General features: G+C 40.0%; 1 protein-coding gene across 1 annotated transcript in view; it reads left to right on the top strand.

Moving 5' to 3' along the window:
* The window catches only part of GDPD4 (glycerophosphodiester phosphodiesterase domain containing 4), a 1,130,252-nt gene that overhangs the window by 1,095,933 nt on the left and 15,664 nt on the right, over positions 1-18,655 (top strand). Inside the window, exon 15 of the mRNA XM_044073350.1 lies at positions 3,842-3,921. Within this exon, the coding sequence (XP_043929285.1) occupies positions 3,842-3,921 (80 nt within the window). The remainder of the gene's footprint in view (positions 1-3,841; positions 3,922-18,655) is intronic.

Below are 18,655 nucleotides of genomic sequence, written 5' to 3'. Positions count from 1 at the left end.
GAAAGCTGAATTGGGCAGTCCTGTGATGGTTCAACGTTCCAGAAATATTGGTAGAATTAGTTTGAACTGTGTACAAGTACCCAGTGACACTAGTACAGGCAGTATTAGGACTCTCAGAGGGTTTCCCAGTGGGAGCTATATGCATCATGGCTCAGCTCTGAGACCACTGCTGTTCACACTCACGATGCACCGCATTAGCAAACAGATCAATGTGCAGATGATGTGTCATTACAAGCAAACTCTGAGCAGGAATCTCTACAAATGATAGAGGGATGGACCACAAAAGTAAAGGTGTATGGCAGCAAATGGGAGAATCAGAAGAAACTGCAGGGAAATAGTGGAACAGGTTTATGGGTAGTTATTAGGCTTGCATTGCAGGGGACCCCTGAGAAGCCTAGTTCGAATTACCAGTTGCTTCCAAACACAGTCTGGTTAAGTAACATGCTCAAGGTCACCCTATAGGCAAAGGAGGGCTGAGAGAATCAAACCCTGTACCATAGGGACTACAGCTTGCAGCCTTAACCCTCTGCACCAACTGCCAGACTGAAAGATGCTTAGACGTTAGCACTTCCTCTTAGATTCAACTATCTGGGAGAGATGGTTGAGGAGGCGAACAGTCTGAATGGGAAGGTCAAAAGTAAAGTCATATTTCAGCATTAAGGGTAGGAGTGTGTATGCAAGCATTTACTAGTTAGAATTAGGTAAGGGCTAGAGAAGGGGACAGATTTAGTGTTGTGTGCATGTGATTATGTGATGTGTGAGTATCTTATGCACTGTTAGGGACATTTTTTTTAAGTTAGTATTTAGGGTTGTAGTTGGGGGAGCAGGGTTAGTGCTATGGTTAGCACACGTATAAGGTGGTACAAGGGTCATTTGTTCACTGGGAAAGTGGTAACTCACTTTCACACTTCTGTTTAGTTTGAGAATGACCTAGAACTGGTGGAGAATTCAGGACTTTACAGTATTTATCTTATGGAAACAGATAAGACTCCCTTGTCAAGTTGGAACATATGAGGAACTCTAGAAAAGAGTGGCCTTCATAACTTGAAATTTAACAGAAGTAAAGGAAATCCTGTCAGCTGTCCTGAATGTCTTTGGAATCAGAAAGAAAAGGAAGAGGGACAGACTGTTCATGGAAGTCTTCTAACTTTGCAGCTCACAGACATCTTAAAAGCATGTACCTCATTTTCATCTGCAGTGTGCCTTCTTACAGATTTGACAAAAGGAAGAATGCTCATTAAAGAGCAAAAGACACTAGAAGCAGATAATGCTTTTAAACTGAAGGAAGCCTTATGTGCTGAACCTGTTTTAACACCATAGATTTCAGTAAACCTTTCATAGTTTATATTGCTACATCAGACAGTGCCAAAGGGGCAATGCTTTCACTGGATTTTGAGGAGATAAACAACCTATAGGCTCTTTTTAAGACAGAAGGTAGGTAGTGCTGATACATGGGTATTTCATAGGTGAGTACTAAGTTAACTGACCTTGGCCAGTTACCCCATGTGAGAATCAAGCCCTGCACCTTGTGTCTTTAAGGAAAACACCTTAACCATTATGCCAAACACCACCATTGAGAGGGAATGCCCGGCGATAAAGTGGCTACATTCATCACTAAAGTATTATCTCCGGGGCGGGGACTTTACATCTGTCACAGACCATACCCCCCTATTGTGGTTACACAAGCTACAGGATGAGAATATCTGATGTGGTTTGGGGATGATGAATCCCAAATGACCAAAGCCAGCCCTGGCTAATCCATGCACAAACACATTAAATATTACCGTCGTACAATAAAATTATTATGAAAAAGACTTTACCTGTTTGAATAATGTCCTTCTTTTACAGCACTTACATTCCATCTCTTCTTAGTAACTAGAGTGCTGGGGGGTAGATTGTTGCTATAGTCTACATGCATGTGTCCATCGGAACCTTAGAAAGGTGTTCTGATTTCCGGGGCAGTTACCCGATCTGATGCCATCTTCAACTTGAAGTTGAGGACCAAAAAAAAAAAAAAAAGTCCTCTCTGAACTGAGGACTAAAGAGAACCCTTGTTGTCATTTGCAAACTGTAGCAAACTGTAGCAAATGCAAGCAGTGGCTACAACTGGATACTGACCACACATGAAACACCGAAGCACTTCAGCCCTGACCACAAATGCTGGATTGACATTAATTTCTGAATACCTGTACTGTAGTCGCCTGATCAGCACCTGCCAGTCGTGCCCCCTTAGGCCTTATACCTTTGGAAGCTGTCCCCTTTGCCCCACCCTGTGTTTGCTTCAGGTGCCCATGTATGTGATTAGGTTTACTACAGTTATTGACACTTTTTACAGGGTAGACATCAATACAGTTCTTTTTTCTTCCCTTGCTCCAGTTGACCATTGGCTGCATGGCTGCTTTCCCCTGACTTTTATGCTTTCCTTTGATGCTGAGACAGAAAGGTACTGGGAATGTGAGCTCACACCACTGTCATATTCCCCAGCTGAAGTTGTTGTATTCTGGGAGAGGAGTATGGAGTGGCATTAGCAGCCAGCAGTGTCATACCAGCTGGTGACAGGAAGTTTCTATCCTCAACTTATCCTACTGAGTGAGCCATGTAGAGTCACCTGTGTGGATATGTCCACCCAAGTCCATAGGACAGCCATGCCTCTTCAGTCCACCCACCATGTCCCAGTCCAGTGATGTTCCTGAATCCAGGCCTCCACCTAGACTTAAGAGCTCTGTCCTCAACATGCACCCTACCCCTGGGATGGTCACCTCATCCTCCTTGCTAGATCATCAAGCACCCAAGCTGTTAATTGAGTCCTGGTCACCTAGGATGTAATCTGGGCTTTATCCCTGTATGCTGCTGACTTAGATAAGAGGAAACTGGTAGTGGTACAGCGTTCATGTATGTTGCTGTTTACTCAAGGATGGCAATACTGACAACGACTGATAGCAATGATTTCCTTTTAACTTGATGCAGATTTACAGTTTTATGGAGAACTGTTATGTGTATGAGACTACACTTTTGTTTTTAGGTCATTCACCTAATTGTCATTGTATTTTTCAGCTTTGTATCATGATAAAAATGGCTGCCATAATATAATTTTATTTCTCCACCTTGGTAGTAACTAATTTACTGATAGATTAAACTGCCTCTTTATTTTATTGTCTTTTTATGGTAAGGAACAATTATTTTAGTGATAGGATTCACACTGATTACAAGCATGGCATCTGAGGTCCCTGTTTGGAATAGAAGGCAGCATTCTGCTATCATTTGGTGTTTTGAGCTGGGCTTCTTCCACTAGGCAGTGCTTAATTTGCAATGAGCATGTACTCTTACTCTCTGTCTCATCAGATGTTGTAACCTTCATCTCCTCTATACCCAGCAGCAACTGCAATATTCACATTTATACTAAGGAGTCTATGTCACTGACTGATATGCATGTTATGTCTTGCATACTTAAAATGTTATTTGTAATGCAACCTTGTATTTTATAACTGGTGCACTTAATTTACTGTACACTGTCTAGTTTATTGTATTACTGCTTACTTATTTGTATAATGCCTGTTCTCCCTGGGCCTCCACTGAAAATGGGCTCACTTTTGGCCCAGTGGACCTCCTGGTAAACAAATGCAAATAAATAAAGAAATAATTGCATACTTACTTACTTACATACATGCACACATGCATAAATAAATACTTGGGTTTTGTGCTCTTGAATATTAATGAGCTTTCACTATATAAAATTAAAAATTAGTATGCTGACTATAAAGGAAATATTAATGAATACAGAATATGCTGCTTTTTTATTGGTATTTAATTAATGAAGACCCATTCGATGCATGTTTTCTAGGTGGAGAGAAAGAGGTTTTCCCTGTTGTTCGAATAGCATACAGACCAGTGAAAATGGCCCTTACAGCAAATTCAGAACAGGTGCATATTGTTTCTTTTTCAGATTTCTTAAGTAAGAGTTTGAAGATAGAAGTCTGGAGTGTGTTGGTACCCATGTCTGCCATACTTATTTTATCAGTAAATTTTTTAAGGAAAAGTTTGAAAGGAGCCATCTGGAATCTGTTAGCACATTTGTCTGGCATACTTGTTTTGCAGTAAGTTGGAAATAACATTACATCATTGTCATGTTTTAATTGGTCAAATCAGTTTTCTGGGTTTGGCTGGGTCTGACTGCTTGGCAGAGATGTTATTCGACATCTTCCTTTATGATACCATTAACCCTATTCTCTCAGATTACACCTGACTGGCCATTATTACACAACTATGTCTTTGAGTACAAAAATTATCTAAACATTTGTAATCAAGAGGGAAAATAGTTTTGTGCAAACATACAATTTGCAAGTTCAAGCAAGTACTTTTGAAGCAGCACAGACCCCTGCGTACCCCACATGTGAAACTTTACCCACAATCATTCTTACGTTATTTTTAATCTGATTTCACAGCATCTTGGAGAAGACCAATTCCAAAAAGTAATAAAATGTCATTTTTTTCTAATTGTACAGAAGATTCTGAAGTATATAGTGAGCAAACATGCAGAGCGAAACTTATCATTCTGCAGCCTTGCTTGAGAAAGTACAGCATGAGCAATTTCAAACTGTAGAGCTAAAGGTAAACCATTTTGGCACACCCATCTCCTTAAATGCTGAATTCATTACGACTCTTTGAAACATCCCAACTCACCTTGCAGTTACTGGAAACAATACCTTGTAACTGACAATTTACGTACACAACTGTTCGTAGCACATGTTCAAGCTTAAGTTGATCTGAGTGCAAAATGGTAAAAAAGCATTTGGGGGGCAAGCCCCTTGCACTCCTGTTTGGAGAGTTTCACTCTCACAGCCCTTAACTTTATTATTCTCACTCCAAGGATGTTGCACTTTGGATATTGAGCCAACATTGATAGGCAATAGGAAACTATTTTGCTCTTTTATTTTTTACATGACATCACAAACACCTTCAAATAACAATCCACCAAAAAAAAAAAAAAAAAAAAAAAAAAAAAACACAATTGCAATCGCACAAAGGGAGTCAGGCTGTTCAGTCACCTTTCTTTAATACCAAGTGCATCTGGTACCTCGGCCAGTCTCATTCTCAGGACCACCTGAGAAGGCGGCTTGCCAAACTACCAGATGCACTTGATATTAAAGAGATGTGATGGAACAGCCTGGCTCATTTTTTGTGATTGCAGTTTTTTTTTTTACAGGAGCCGACGTAATCTGAGCAAGCAAAACACAGTACAACTCAATGTGCAAGACATTACACCGAGAAGTAAGCAACAGCATACAAATGACATTACACCAATGAGAAGCGGGCAACAGGATACAAACAATGGCCACCTTTTGCTACTATGTTCAAACAGTTTTGAAATGGGCAGTCTTGGAACAAGAGGACATAGCCATTATACTAGCAGGCACCTTTAGCTCAAACATTACCCCCTATTCCCTCCAAGATTCTCAGATCACATACCCAAATATACACTCCTCTCAAAACTCCCAAGAACAAGTTCTCAAGGCACTGTCTAAGGCCAAGAACACTTCATCTATGGGGCCAATTAACATAGCAGGCTGAAACATGGATTGGCTGATCCTTACCAAAGCTGTTCAGTATAAGCCTGAAAACAGGCTTCATGCCAGATGAATGGAGGACAGCAACAGGCATTCCCTTACACAAAGGAAGGGATTGAGTGGGCCTTGGTAATTATAGATATATATATATATATATATATATATATATATATATATATATATGTATATATATGTATATATATGTATATATATATATATATATATATATATATATATATATATATATATATATATATATATATATATATATATATGTATATATATACCTAGTGTCACCTGTAAGGCTGTGGAAAGCATTATGGAATTAATAAATGATATCAATAGCCTCTGGACTATCGGCCTACCCCAGTTCAGCTTCATTAAGAGAGGTCCTTCCTATTTAACCTGATTGACATCTTTGAAAAAATTGTAGAAACAATGGATGAGGTCAAAACAATGCACACCACATGTTTACATTTCATGATGGCATTCAACAACAACAAGCATTCAGGTAACATAAATTCTCCTAGCTAAACATCAATCTCTGTAAGTCATTGTATAGCAAGTTGGCTCACAAATGGAACCAAAGAAGTTAGGGTGGGTGGCTGCACAACCTCAAAAAGACCTGTGACTAGAGGTGTACACCAAGGTTCAGTCCTTAGGCCACTCCTCTTTGGCATTTACTTTTTGGAGGTCAAAACTAAAGTTAAGGGTTTGTGGTTAACCAAGTTTGTAGATGACTGCAAATGTATTGCCATCATAAACTCCATAGAAGATACCAAGATCCTCCAAGAGGACCTATCTCAGATAAATACAAATAGCTGGTGTCAAAACCACAGAATAAAACTAAATGCAAAGAAGTGTATAACTGTATTTTTCAATAAGCACGACTCCCCTTGTAATGGGTCTATATCACTTTGTTGAACACTTAATTGAGCAAATCGCTATTCATTGAACCCAATTAAGCAAAAGCTCAATTAACCTAACGACAATTACAGCAAAAACTTTCCCAGGAAAATAACCACTGGGCCAGCTCCTGACCGTAACAATGACAGCAAAATGTAAAACTCTACAAAGTGGGGGACTATGCCCCCACACCCCCCTAACTAATTATACCAACACTGAGATTGCACTACAGTGGGGAAAAGGGCAAATTCCTGATAACGGTCAAACACATCTTTTTCCTGGGAAAGTTTTCAATTAAACACTCATTTGCTTAATTGAGGTTTCACTGAATAGAGTTTGATGAATAGCGATTTACTCAATTAAGCATTTCAGAAACTGAAATAGACCCCCTTGTAACTATTACATTGACAGCCCATCCCTGAAAACTGACCCTGTAGTTAGGGATCTGAGAACCTATGTCAGCAATGAACTGTTCTTGGATCACCATATAGCCACTGTTGTAAGGATATCATTTTTCATTGCACAGCTTGTATCTAAAGGTTTTGCATCCAGATCCATGGATGTAATTATTCCACTGTAGGCAGTTGGCATTCGTTAGACCAATAACTGAGTATAGGGCTTCTTTCAATGTGTACCTGTCTAAACACTTATCAGAAGGGGAACAAGCACAAAGCTTTCTCACTAAAAAATCAAGAGTCTAAATCTTAACAACTACGCAGACCACCTCAAAGCCTTGTCCCTCTTCTCATTAGCATGTAAACCACTGAGAGGCAACCTCTGCCACACATATAGCGTTTCAACAAATCCTATTTTTGTCAGACCTGTTAAACATTTGCAAGTTCAGAGGTACATAAACACTTACTCAAGGGATCTCAGTCTTTAGAAAAGTAAATAAAACATGTTGGAGGTTTGTATCACAGAGGATACCACTTCTGTGGATCTGTCTTCCTCTCCACATAAAGCAAAATACTTCTATTACTCTTTCCAAACATAATTTGGATGAAAAAATATGTAACCTTAAATTCACCACCACGTTAGCTCTTCTGTTGCTCGTGAATAGAGGAAACCTGTAACTGTCCCAACATATCCTTGTTCAGCCTATGTCTGAGTTATTCATGTGCAAAATATAAGGGCTAAAAACTTCCTTGAGAATATAGGGCTAGGCTACTCGAGATCCTAACAAATCAATAGCCTAGTAAGTAGCTATGGACCTATGACCCTATAACCTTAAAGGTTACCTGGTCTCTGACACTTCATCAATTATTGCAACTGTTCAAAAGAAAACTGAATGAATCACGCACGCACACATGTGTGTGTGTCTGTGTGTGTGTGTGTGTGTGTGTGTGTGTGTGTGTGTGTGTGTGTGTGTGCATTCACACATTCAGAACTGCTAACATTCCCAAAAGTCTCCCATGCTTATGCTATTTACTAAAAACTACAGTACAAGTTTACACACTGCATTTCTCATTTCCAGCTTTTTTCCAAAGGGATGAAATACAGCCCAACCACTAAATTTAGACTAGTTGACTGCCTTGGTGAGATTAAGAAATATATCAGGAAACTAAATCTAGCCATTATGTTTAACAACAGGACAGATGACAAACTACAATACAAGAGAGAATGTGAAGTGTTGAGAAAGAAAAGTACCTACGTGCCCCTAATGTATCCCATTATCTCTGAGTATGGCAAGTCTGTTTCCAGACAAATATACCAACTACAAAATCACTTAAATGGTATTAAAACCAATTTTAAAATATCTAAGGAGGAGTACAAGATTTTACAAGACCTCAGGAATGACAGAAACATCAGAGTAATGCAGCCTGACAAAGGGGGATGTATAGTTATATATGATAGTACAGAATACGCTTCTAAAATGCATGATTTATTATATATGTCAGGCAACTATGAGATAGTTTCTTTAAACGAAATCCATATAGCCTATATGCATATTAACATGCATATAGAAGAATTTTTGATTGACCAAAGAATTACTATGGACACCTACAATTTTTTAAAGGTAGAACATCCTGTCTTGGCATCCATAGTAGGTACTCTTAAAGTACATAAACATATTGTCAACCCCCCTTTTAGACCCATCGTATCAGGTAGTCGATCTAAAACTTTCCCAATGGGGACAGCTGTGGACAAGCTTCTCAAACATATCTATGGCAAAATACCCTATTTAGTCATAGACTCGTGGGATTTTTTGAAAATCTATCCAGTACATCTTTGGAATGCAGATTTTTTGTCACAGTTGATGTCGTTGATTTATTTTCTTGCATTCCAAAAGCCGCTGGGTTGGAAGCTTTTGCCAACAGCATTAGAAAGTATGCCGGAATAGACTGGGACAAAGCTTGCTTGATTTTGGAATTGACGTCATTAGTCTTGGAACACAACTATATTCACTATGAGGGGGAATACTTTAGACAAACAAAAGGCGTAGCTATAGGAGCAGCTTGTGCTCCCATATATGCCAATTTAGTTATGCTTGACTGGGAAGAATCTACAGTCCTCTCTAGTGAGTATACTAAATACATCAAGTACTACTCCAGATACCTTGATGATATTTATATTCTATGGGAAGGTGGTATAGACACATTGAAATTATTTTTGGAATAACTAAACTCGAGCAGTGAGTTTTTGAAATTCATGTCATCTTACAGTAAGGAAGGTCTTTCTTATCTAGACACTTAAATCTCTAAGGGTGATGGTAGCTTCAAATCTAGACTTTATAGGAAAAACACTTTTTCTAACAGCTACTTAGAATTCAAAAGTAACCATCCCAAGAAGTTATTTACTAATATATACAAAGGGCAAATTATAAGTGCTATTAGAATGACATCCACACATTCGGAGATGTTAGAAGAAGTGTCTTTCATTACATCCTTTTTCAGAGATAGAGGCTATGACATTAATATGATGGTTCAAATAAGTAACACAATTATCAAGGAATGGGGTAAGAAATACACCCCGTTATTAGGTTTGAATTATTACAACAGAGGGAGTAGTAGACTAAACCAGACTAACATTACAAAAGTTGGTATTGATTTTGGGAGAGCATGTGTTTTAGAATTTGGTCCACACAATGGAAAAATTAAGAAAATTATGGTTAACAATTGGACCATTATACAGGCGGATCAGGATATAGCAAAGATATTATAGGGACCCAGCCACTATTTGTGAACAAAATGGGGCGTAATATTAAGAGTTACTTAGAGAGAACTGTTATTACTAAGGTTTTCATTCATAGACACCACAAAGTGCGGAAGTTGTAAGCAATGGTATGCTATTTTAGAGAAAGAGAATATTATTTTAGAAAATGTCAGTGGGACTGATATTAGGTTTTTACATGGCAATTGTAATACAAAAATGGTTATATATTTAGCTAAATGTATGGCCTGCCCTGGATTTTACATAGGAAAAACAGAGAGAAAATTTAATAAACGTATATATGCACTTTTATATAGCATTAAGACCAAGGATGAAAAAAAACACCTTATACAGGCATGTCAAGAACTGTGGGGATAGACACTGCTTTAAATTTGCTATTTTAGACAGTGTTCAAATTGACCCAAGGGGGGTGATTTTAAAGGAATACTGTCATATAAAGAGATTTGATGGCAGCCTTTCACAGACACTTCCACTATACCAGGGCTTAATGACTACATTACTATCAAGCCATTCTTGAATACAAGTTTATTATTCACTTGACTGTATTTACTTTTATTTTTATTTTGATCTATGATGTGATATATATTTTTAGACAAATGTTTGTTGGTGTAGCAATTTATAGAACTGTATTCAGTACTTTTAAGACAGTACGCACTATTTATGTCACTATTGTATTGTTATAAGGAACTAACATTGGTTTTCCTTTTTATGTGTATGTTTCTTTAACATAGTGCATTTTGGCGCCAATGAGTTTATTTAAATGTCATTTTAACATCTTAATGGAGTTCTGATGAAGCTCGCACTATAGCGAGTGAAAGCGCTTAACATTTTGGAGAATAAACGTCTGATTTTATTTCACACTGGACAGTCTTTCTGCTTTTTTTGTTTTTGTTGGGACTTTATTAGGAGGTTGGCACCCCTCAAAACACCCTAACCCCCTAATACAGTCCACTAAACCCACATCTACACTTACCAAACCTTGAAACTGCTAAATATCATAAGAAGTAAACTGAAACATGGACTATGTTTTCCATTTACTGTAATATAAGAAGTTGTAACTTTGTATACTACATTAAAAAAAGGACACCGATACCACTAAAAGCACACTGTCCCACATAAACCAACACCCTAAACCAAAGCCTTCATTTTAGGTTAGGCTTTAGAGGGTAACACACAATTGTTTTGTATTTACAAATTGGAGACTCAATTATCTTGCTTAGCTGGAAACTGAAGCATATAGCAAGTCAGGGAAAGTCCCTAAACAAGATGTTTCACTTTACAGGGGCTTAACAAGGCACGGATTTCAGGTTCCATGGCATGGAGGCTAAGAATAACTCGCTAGTTTTACATTTTTTGGACTGGAGTATACAGGGGCCATACCTCTCTCCTGTCCAGATTTTTTTGTCCCATATTTGTTGTCTGCTCCTCATAAAATTTTGGTTTTCTGGTATATTATTTGGAAAGCATTGATGATTGAAGTCAGAAAATAATGACAGACATTTCAGTTTCAGATTTCGTACCCTTCAAAAAGATTGCAATAATGCAAAACCTGTGATTCTGTCAACTTTCTATATTTGTAAGAGCAACATTTAAAAAATGATCCCTATTTTTGGCCTTTGCCCCCCATTACTTATGACTTTGTCCAGATTTATTGCGCTAAGAGGTTGAGAGACATGGTCATGGACTCGCACTTCTATTTCCAGTTATAAGAAAAGCTGCTTCTTTAAACAAAGCGGCAGTTTTAATCAAGATGTGCAAACTGTTTTCTTCTTCACTTGCACTTGGAAAATGGTGCTGAATTCTAGTGAAAAATATTTTTGATATTTGCAAAATCAGCCTGAATGAACAGAATAAATAACTATGCATGGATTTTATTTGTTTTTATTTCTCAACCACTTTTTATTCTGTGAAATGCTAGGGGGTTTTAAGGAATTTAAGTGCAAAGATATTATTACCTAAAGTAGTAAGACGGACAGTTCCAAGTTCCAGCAAACTGTACTGGGAGGTAAAAGTGTACTGGGAGGTAACTGGTTGATTCCTTGGTCCTACCGATGTTTCTTGATTACCTATTACTCTGTACATGGCTATGGTGGTGCACACATTGTTGTCATTGGGTCAGAAGCGTACTAAACTTGGACAGCTGCAATATATATTTTCTGTGTCCCATCATGTATATTTCACACCCTGCCCCTCAATAACATATAGCTTTCTCAGTTATGAAAAATATACATGTAGATATAAAAATACAAATAATAAGTAACAAACAGTGATTAATATTTCTACTGCAGGACATCCAAGATTAGCAAACAGTTGAGGGGATTCAATAAACCCTACACAGTCATTTTTTACCACGGTAGCACAGACTTTTATATTCAGTAAGGGTTGTGTAGAGGCGCACCCCCCCATGCAAACAAAGTAAACAACATGGTATGCTAATAACAGCATAAGCAGCTGAATTCCATGCTAATTAACCAATGTAATATGGTGCAGATATTCAATAAGCTGTAAAGCAACTGTGTAGACTCAGTGCTGGTTTTCCCTGCAAATTCCAAAACTTTTGGAACACAGCCATGGAAAGTAGTTTACACAGTCAGAATGTTAGGGGCTGCTGCTGCTTTAATTAATTTGTGTGTGTTGCAGGCCAAAGCCAATGCTGCTGCACTACTGTTAATAGGCATAGGCCAAGATGGGGGAGAGTTTTCAGGCCCTGTTTAACTTTTCACAACCTACATGATGTGGAAATTGTGGAGTGCTACAAGGTGGAAAGGGACACACTACAGGAACTCTGCAACCTCTACCATCCTCAGCTCAGAGCCAGAGCCAACCAAGGGGAACCCATCCCAGTGGAGACAAAGGTACTGTATGTGTATCCCTTAGAATCTTAGCTACAAGTACCTTTCAGAGACAAACAGGGGCATACTGGGGATGTCACAGGCATCAGCATTCAGGATCCTCCACATTTCCTTAATGCTATACTTCAACATGCCAGTGACCACATATGTTTCCCCATAGTTCTGAGGAGACAGACAGAAATGTGCAGGAGTTATGCTGTGTAGCACACTACCCTGATGTACTGGGTGCCATAGATTGCACACATATAGAAATGAAGGCACCACCCAAGGAACAGGGTAGTCTTTACTAAAACAGAAAGGGCTACCACTCTATCAACTACCAAATTGTGTGTAATGCCCAGGGAATCATCTTGAACGTGTGTGCTGGCAACCCTGGCAGTAACCACTACTCACATATTGGTACACCTTCCAACTTTACCAGATGTTTACTAGGGGGGATATCCCACGGTGTCAATTATTGGGGAATGCAGGCTATGCATTGGAAGAGAGGCTAATGTCACCCATCGGAAATGCACACGCACACCCATGGAAGAACACAATAATGAGACACAGCTCAAACCAGAAATATCATAGAGTGTGTATTTGGGCTGCTGAAGTCATGGTTCTGGTACCTAAATACATTGGTGAGCCCTGTATACAATCCATGGACATGTACAGAAATATTCACAGTATGCGCCATGCTACACAACATAATCTTGAGGAAACAGCTTTTCTAGGATCAGCAAGGGGAAGGGGCACACATCCCACCACCAATGCAAAGGTCACCACAGCCACAGGCAAATGAGGAGTCAGAGGGGGTACCACCAGCTGCTGTGCGTGTGGGCAGACATAGACGTCCAACTCCTCACTATGCCTTTCATTGGCTAAGAAACAACACACAGCACACTCACTTATCACCTGGGGGCCTAAAACCTTCCTCCTACTCACATACATATAGTAACATTGATGCAAGGCGGCTCGCACAACTGTTACCTCTCCATGTATTGGCTGTGTACTGCTTGCATCAGACAGAGTCAGTTCTGAACTAAAATTGTGGCAACTGCTGTATTTACAAGGTAAGCCCAGAACCTGGACTATATTGTTTAATAATATGAATGAGTGGCATATCCTTGTATTTAATTAGCTGGTATGGTAAGCAAGTAAAAGGTTGGAGATTTGTACAGAAATAACCTTAATGTGTGACAGCAGGGACTTATTTGACATATGTGTGTCCATTACTAAGTAGCAGGCCTCAGGCATCAAAGATTCACACAGTCAAACCTCTTATTATACAATTCTTCCTCTAAAACGTGCACGCTGATTGGCCAGCCCAACCAGCGTGCCCGTTGTAAATCCCTCAATATACTAACGGAAAAAGGTCCGGTCGCCCGGACTTTTTCCGTTAGTATAAAACACTGTCTCACTATGTTAAAAGAGTTTAACATAGCGACACAGGTTTAAAAAAAGCAACGCAGATCTCCGTTGCTTTTTTTAAAGCTGTCTCGCTATGTTAAACTCCTTTAACATAGCGACAATAGTAAAAGCAACGGAGATCTTGCGATCTCCTTTTCTTATTTTTTAAACCTGTCTCGCTATGTTAAATGAGTTTAACATAGCGAGACAGCTTTAAAATAAGCAACGGAGATCTCCGTTGCTTATTTTAAAGCTGTTAAACCCATTTAACATAGCGAGACAGTAAAAAGCAACGGAGATCTTGCGTTCTCCGTTGCTTTTGCCCACAGCTCTGATGTACTGCGTAGGCATGCGCAGTACATCAGAACTGCCGCGGAATACCAGACAGCTGCGGAAGGGCAGCAAAGAGGCATTATACAATGCCATTATTTAAGAAAAGTAATTATTTCTTTTCTTAAATAATGTCATTGTATAATAGCAATAACCCACTTCTGGGTGTGGGTAATGCAGGATTTAACCACGGTTGTCTTTGTTTGGTCCCTCGGGCTTCGCCCTCGGGACCAAACCACGCCAACCGTGGTTAAATCCCGCATTACCCACACCCAGGCATGGGTTATTGCTATAATAGTACTGATGCTCACTGCATGCCCTCAGTTTAGCACCATATGTTTGTACTGGAAAATCATTAATGAGAGAAGTCAGAAAGTAATGATACACATTGCAGTTTTTGACTTCACAACCCTCACAAGATGAAACATTATAAAGTTGAGAAATTTTGAAGCTATCAAATGTTTAACTTTCTCAGGCCAATATAACTCAAAGGTGTAATTAATAGTTCAACACCACAAATGCAGAAATACTAAGTCCCAAGTTAGCTATGCACCCTGAGCATCAGACACAAAGCTTATGTATCCTGAATCTAAAAGATAGAAAACAGGGATATGGCACAGTTATCATCACTTGCACAGGGTGTTTTGTGTGTGTGTGTGTGGGGGGGGGGGGCCTAGGCTGATACAAAAGGTCGGTGAGTGTGTGTGCGAGTAAGAAAGAGAAGCAAGAAGACATTGGTATAAAACAACAAATAGCCAGTTAGACAAAATGAGTAACTGTTGAGTGTGTGTTTGTAGGGGTCCTCCAGGTGAAATTGGTGTGTGAGTGCCTGCATGAACACAGCTGAGCTCTGTGCTGGCACTGTGTCTTGGTATGTCAGACAGATGTGAGCCGTGCATGGTAGAGGTGGGAGTTTATCACTGTTGCCTCTGGCCATGAGAACTGGTCTGCCAGGAGTTGCGCTGGCATGTCCACGACCACTGTCAGATGCACTGCTGCTACCTGAATGTAACTGATGTCTAAAGGATGATCTCCCTTCACTGGGACACCCAGGACCATGACGCCATAGCCTGCCACCTCTGGGTGTGGAGAGCAGACTCACTGACAGAGCAGTGGAAGTACTGCCACTATGGGAGCATGATTGGGTATGGCCACATTGATTGACAGAAGATGATGTGGCTGACCTACACCCACGAGGATGCTGTTCCCCTCCCAGCAGATGACAGACACTCCTCTTTCTGTGTCATGCACCCAATCCATTGAATAGGCATCAAGGAGGAGGCAGTCATGCATGTCAGCCTATGCCACTTCAATAACCCTGAGCATTTGTCTGGAGCACCGACGAGAATGTGTCTGTGCCTCCATGATGGCCCTAAACATATGTTGAGTGGCACAAGAAGCAACACCTGCACCAGGTGGAGGAGGGACAGCAGGGTCCCTCCAAGCACCCTATCAGCCCTCCTGCATGACATCTCACCCACATTTTGGCTGCAGCCAGAGTCAACAGGCACTGAAATCACAGTAGCCACACTTCCCTGATCAATGGCCTCACACTCCACCTGTTCAGTATCTGAGGGCTCATTGGAATAGTAGGAGTAGCCCTACTTGCTGTGTTCAATGGAATTGCAGGGGATGGCTCTATGCCAACCTCAGTGTCAGATTCAACCTTTGCACCCACTGACTGTGCCTCGGTTTGGCCACCATCATCATCAGAGTCTGCTGACACACTGAGATCAGGTGGCAGAAGGCCCACACTCCCACTGTCATGATGATCACCTGTGATAAAAGGCAACAAACACAGGAAAAAAATAATACCTGCATTACAATAGTGCAATATATGCTAACAAACTAACAGTGGTGCCACTATTACAGACAGTACAGCAATACACACAACAGTCCTGACATCAACAGCAAACACTAAAATATCTCTTTAAATTGCTCAGCGTTACTGACAAAAAATGTTTGGCTTACCATCTGCAGATGAGATTCTCCTCTGCAATCCAAATGATCCTGGAAGAAGTTAAGCAAGAGGTAAGGGCAACATCATCACAATTAACAGTAACACAGGGGGTAATACCTTTACCCCTTTATATATCCATTAACTATACTTTCAACAAGAATGTGGCTGTCAACTCCAACCTAAGCTAATAACTGCAGCTATCTTCAATCCCCACCCCCAGAATACAAGGAAGCTCCTCCTGGACATGCTTTCTGTCTTTGAAACTGTTGCTCCAACATCCAGGACATTACATACTGCACTCTTCCGGGAGCTGTCTGGAGCACTGATATTGGCTAGGAACTCTTCATTGGGTGTTAATGTTGGTTTCCTAGCAGGCCCTCCCCTGTTAACCATCTGGTCATGGCCCACTGCAGCTGCTCTCCTCCATGGAGATGTGATCATGTCAGTGGCCCAGTGGTGCACCTGCTCATGTGTCCTGCTGTGGCCACCCACAGCATTCAGATCATCCACTATCTGTTGCCAAATTTGCATCCTACGTGCCATATCTCCCTGTCCCCTTTCCAGTAGAGAAGCACCATGTTGCCTAAAAGCATCCACTATCACCTTGTTCTCAGCATTGGTGAAGAGGAGGGGGTCTCTGGGGACTGACATGCCTGGGTGGCATACTCCTAGGTGTCCTAAAATACAACAGAAGGATAATACACCTAAGTATCACATAACTACAAAATAATTCTTTCCAGATAAAACAGAAAAGGTAGCCAATACCCACTCAGTATTACCCCCTAGAGAGACGACATACAACAGTCTACAGATGTGAAATATGAACAACTGGCAAGATGCCAAACAAGGAGAGTAATAAGATAAACATGTCCATGCTTGTGCCAGAACAGTAACTCACCTAACCTATAGTTAGTTGTTAACTTAGGGGTTGGGAGGGTGGCCTAATGGTTAAGCTGTTTGCCTTACAAACACAAGGTGCAGGGTTTGAGTCTCACAAGGGATAATTGGCTAGGCTTAAAATGGCTCACAAGGGCAGTTAGCTTAGTACTAATCTATGAACCTATAAACCTATGAAGTTCCTGTGAATTTCATCTGACAAGGTTAACATGCTCAATGGTTATTTATATTCTGCTGAAGTCCAATTACAGGAACAAAAGCGCTTAATCTACTGTACATTTTTATGCAATAAAGTTTTTCTACAGTTTTACAACTTTGGACCGATCATTATCATAATTGGAGGGGTTGCCAGGACTGCTACTTTAGGAGTTTTTTTTTTTGTTATGTTGGTGGCGAGTAATGTTTTGCCAAACTTTGGTGTGGTTGAACTTTTACTTTACCCAACAGCTTCAAAATAGCTTAAAATACTTCAAGAAAAGTCTGTATTCAGTAATGTACGAAAAGGACCGCAGTATGCTTTTGCAGTTTCTAAAGTATATTGCTACGTAAAAACAGTTTCCCTTTTTGTTAAAAGCCTCATTTCTTATGCTATATGCAGTAATGTGAAATGTTCCTAGTTTCATATCCTCGGTTAGTTCTCACAAATTCACTCTGTTTACTTGTTTCAACATTTAAACATTATTTTTCCCCAGTAGTGTTATATAGTGCAATTAACTGGGTTCATTGCCTGTCCTAATTCCCTTTTCTAACACTCATTAGAAGTGAACTCATTACTGTTGTAGAGTCTGAACATTGATTAATACTAAACATATATCGCAGGTAATACATATATTTTGGAACCACTCACCCCATTATATCATTACCTGTACCCCAGGTGTTCTGAGCTTCAGTCAGATATTAATTTGGTTGTATATATGTTATGGGTTGGTAATCAGGTACACTAATCTTTCCAGAATAGTGATATTGAGATACAGTCAGAGGCCTAGATGTGTACAGCATCCATTGGTACTCTAGTGTGCAAGTTACACAATAGTAAAGTCATATTGGCTAGATGCCAGTCTGATAACTGCATTGCAAATAATTCCTTTTTGAAGCTCCTCTTTGTATTGCAAATAAGGCTAACAGTTTTACTTTCTTTTCAAACTGGTATGGCTATTGTTTCCCACCACACATTTGAGAGGTCATGTAATAATGACTTCCGGAAATAAGTAAGGCTTGCACAGCTTTTGAACCTATCTATAAAGAAGCCGTTTTACCCATCAGGCTGTGCTGCTGAATCTAGTCTAATTCTGTTTGTTGCCTGAAGTAATATGATTTCTTCTATCAGTGTAATTGATGTTTATTCCGCGGTGGTGCAGCGGTAACGTTGTTGCCTCACAGCAAGAGGTTCTCCCATTTGATTCTCGGCTGGAGTGCGGGGAGTGCCTTCTGTGTGGAGTCTGCATGTCCTCCCCGCGGTTGGGTGGGCGTTCGAAAGACATGTGTAAATGGGCGTGCCTTCGTTAAAGGTTGAACATCGAGCTGGCACCTCGGCGTTCGTGAAAATCTACTGCCAATCATTAGCGGACCGGAGTTCCTCTGTG

The sequence above is a fragment of the Protopterus annectens genome, chromosome 5.part1 (genome assembly GCF_019279795.1).
Source record: "Protopterus annectens isolate FY-2018-M chromosome 5.part1, PAN1.0, whole genome shotgun sequence".
NCBI classification, from domain to species: Eukaryota; Metazoa; Chordata; order Ceratodontiformes; family Protopteridae; genus Protopterus; species Protopterus annectens.
Note: the sequence above shows the minus strand (reverse complement) of the source record. Positions and strands in the feature narration are given on the sequence as shown.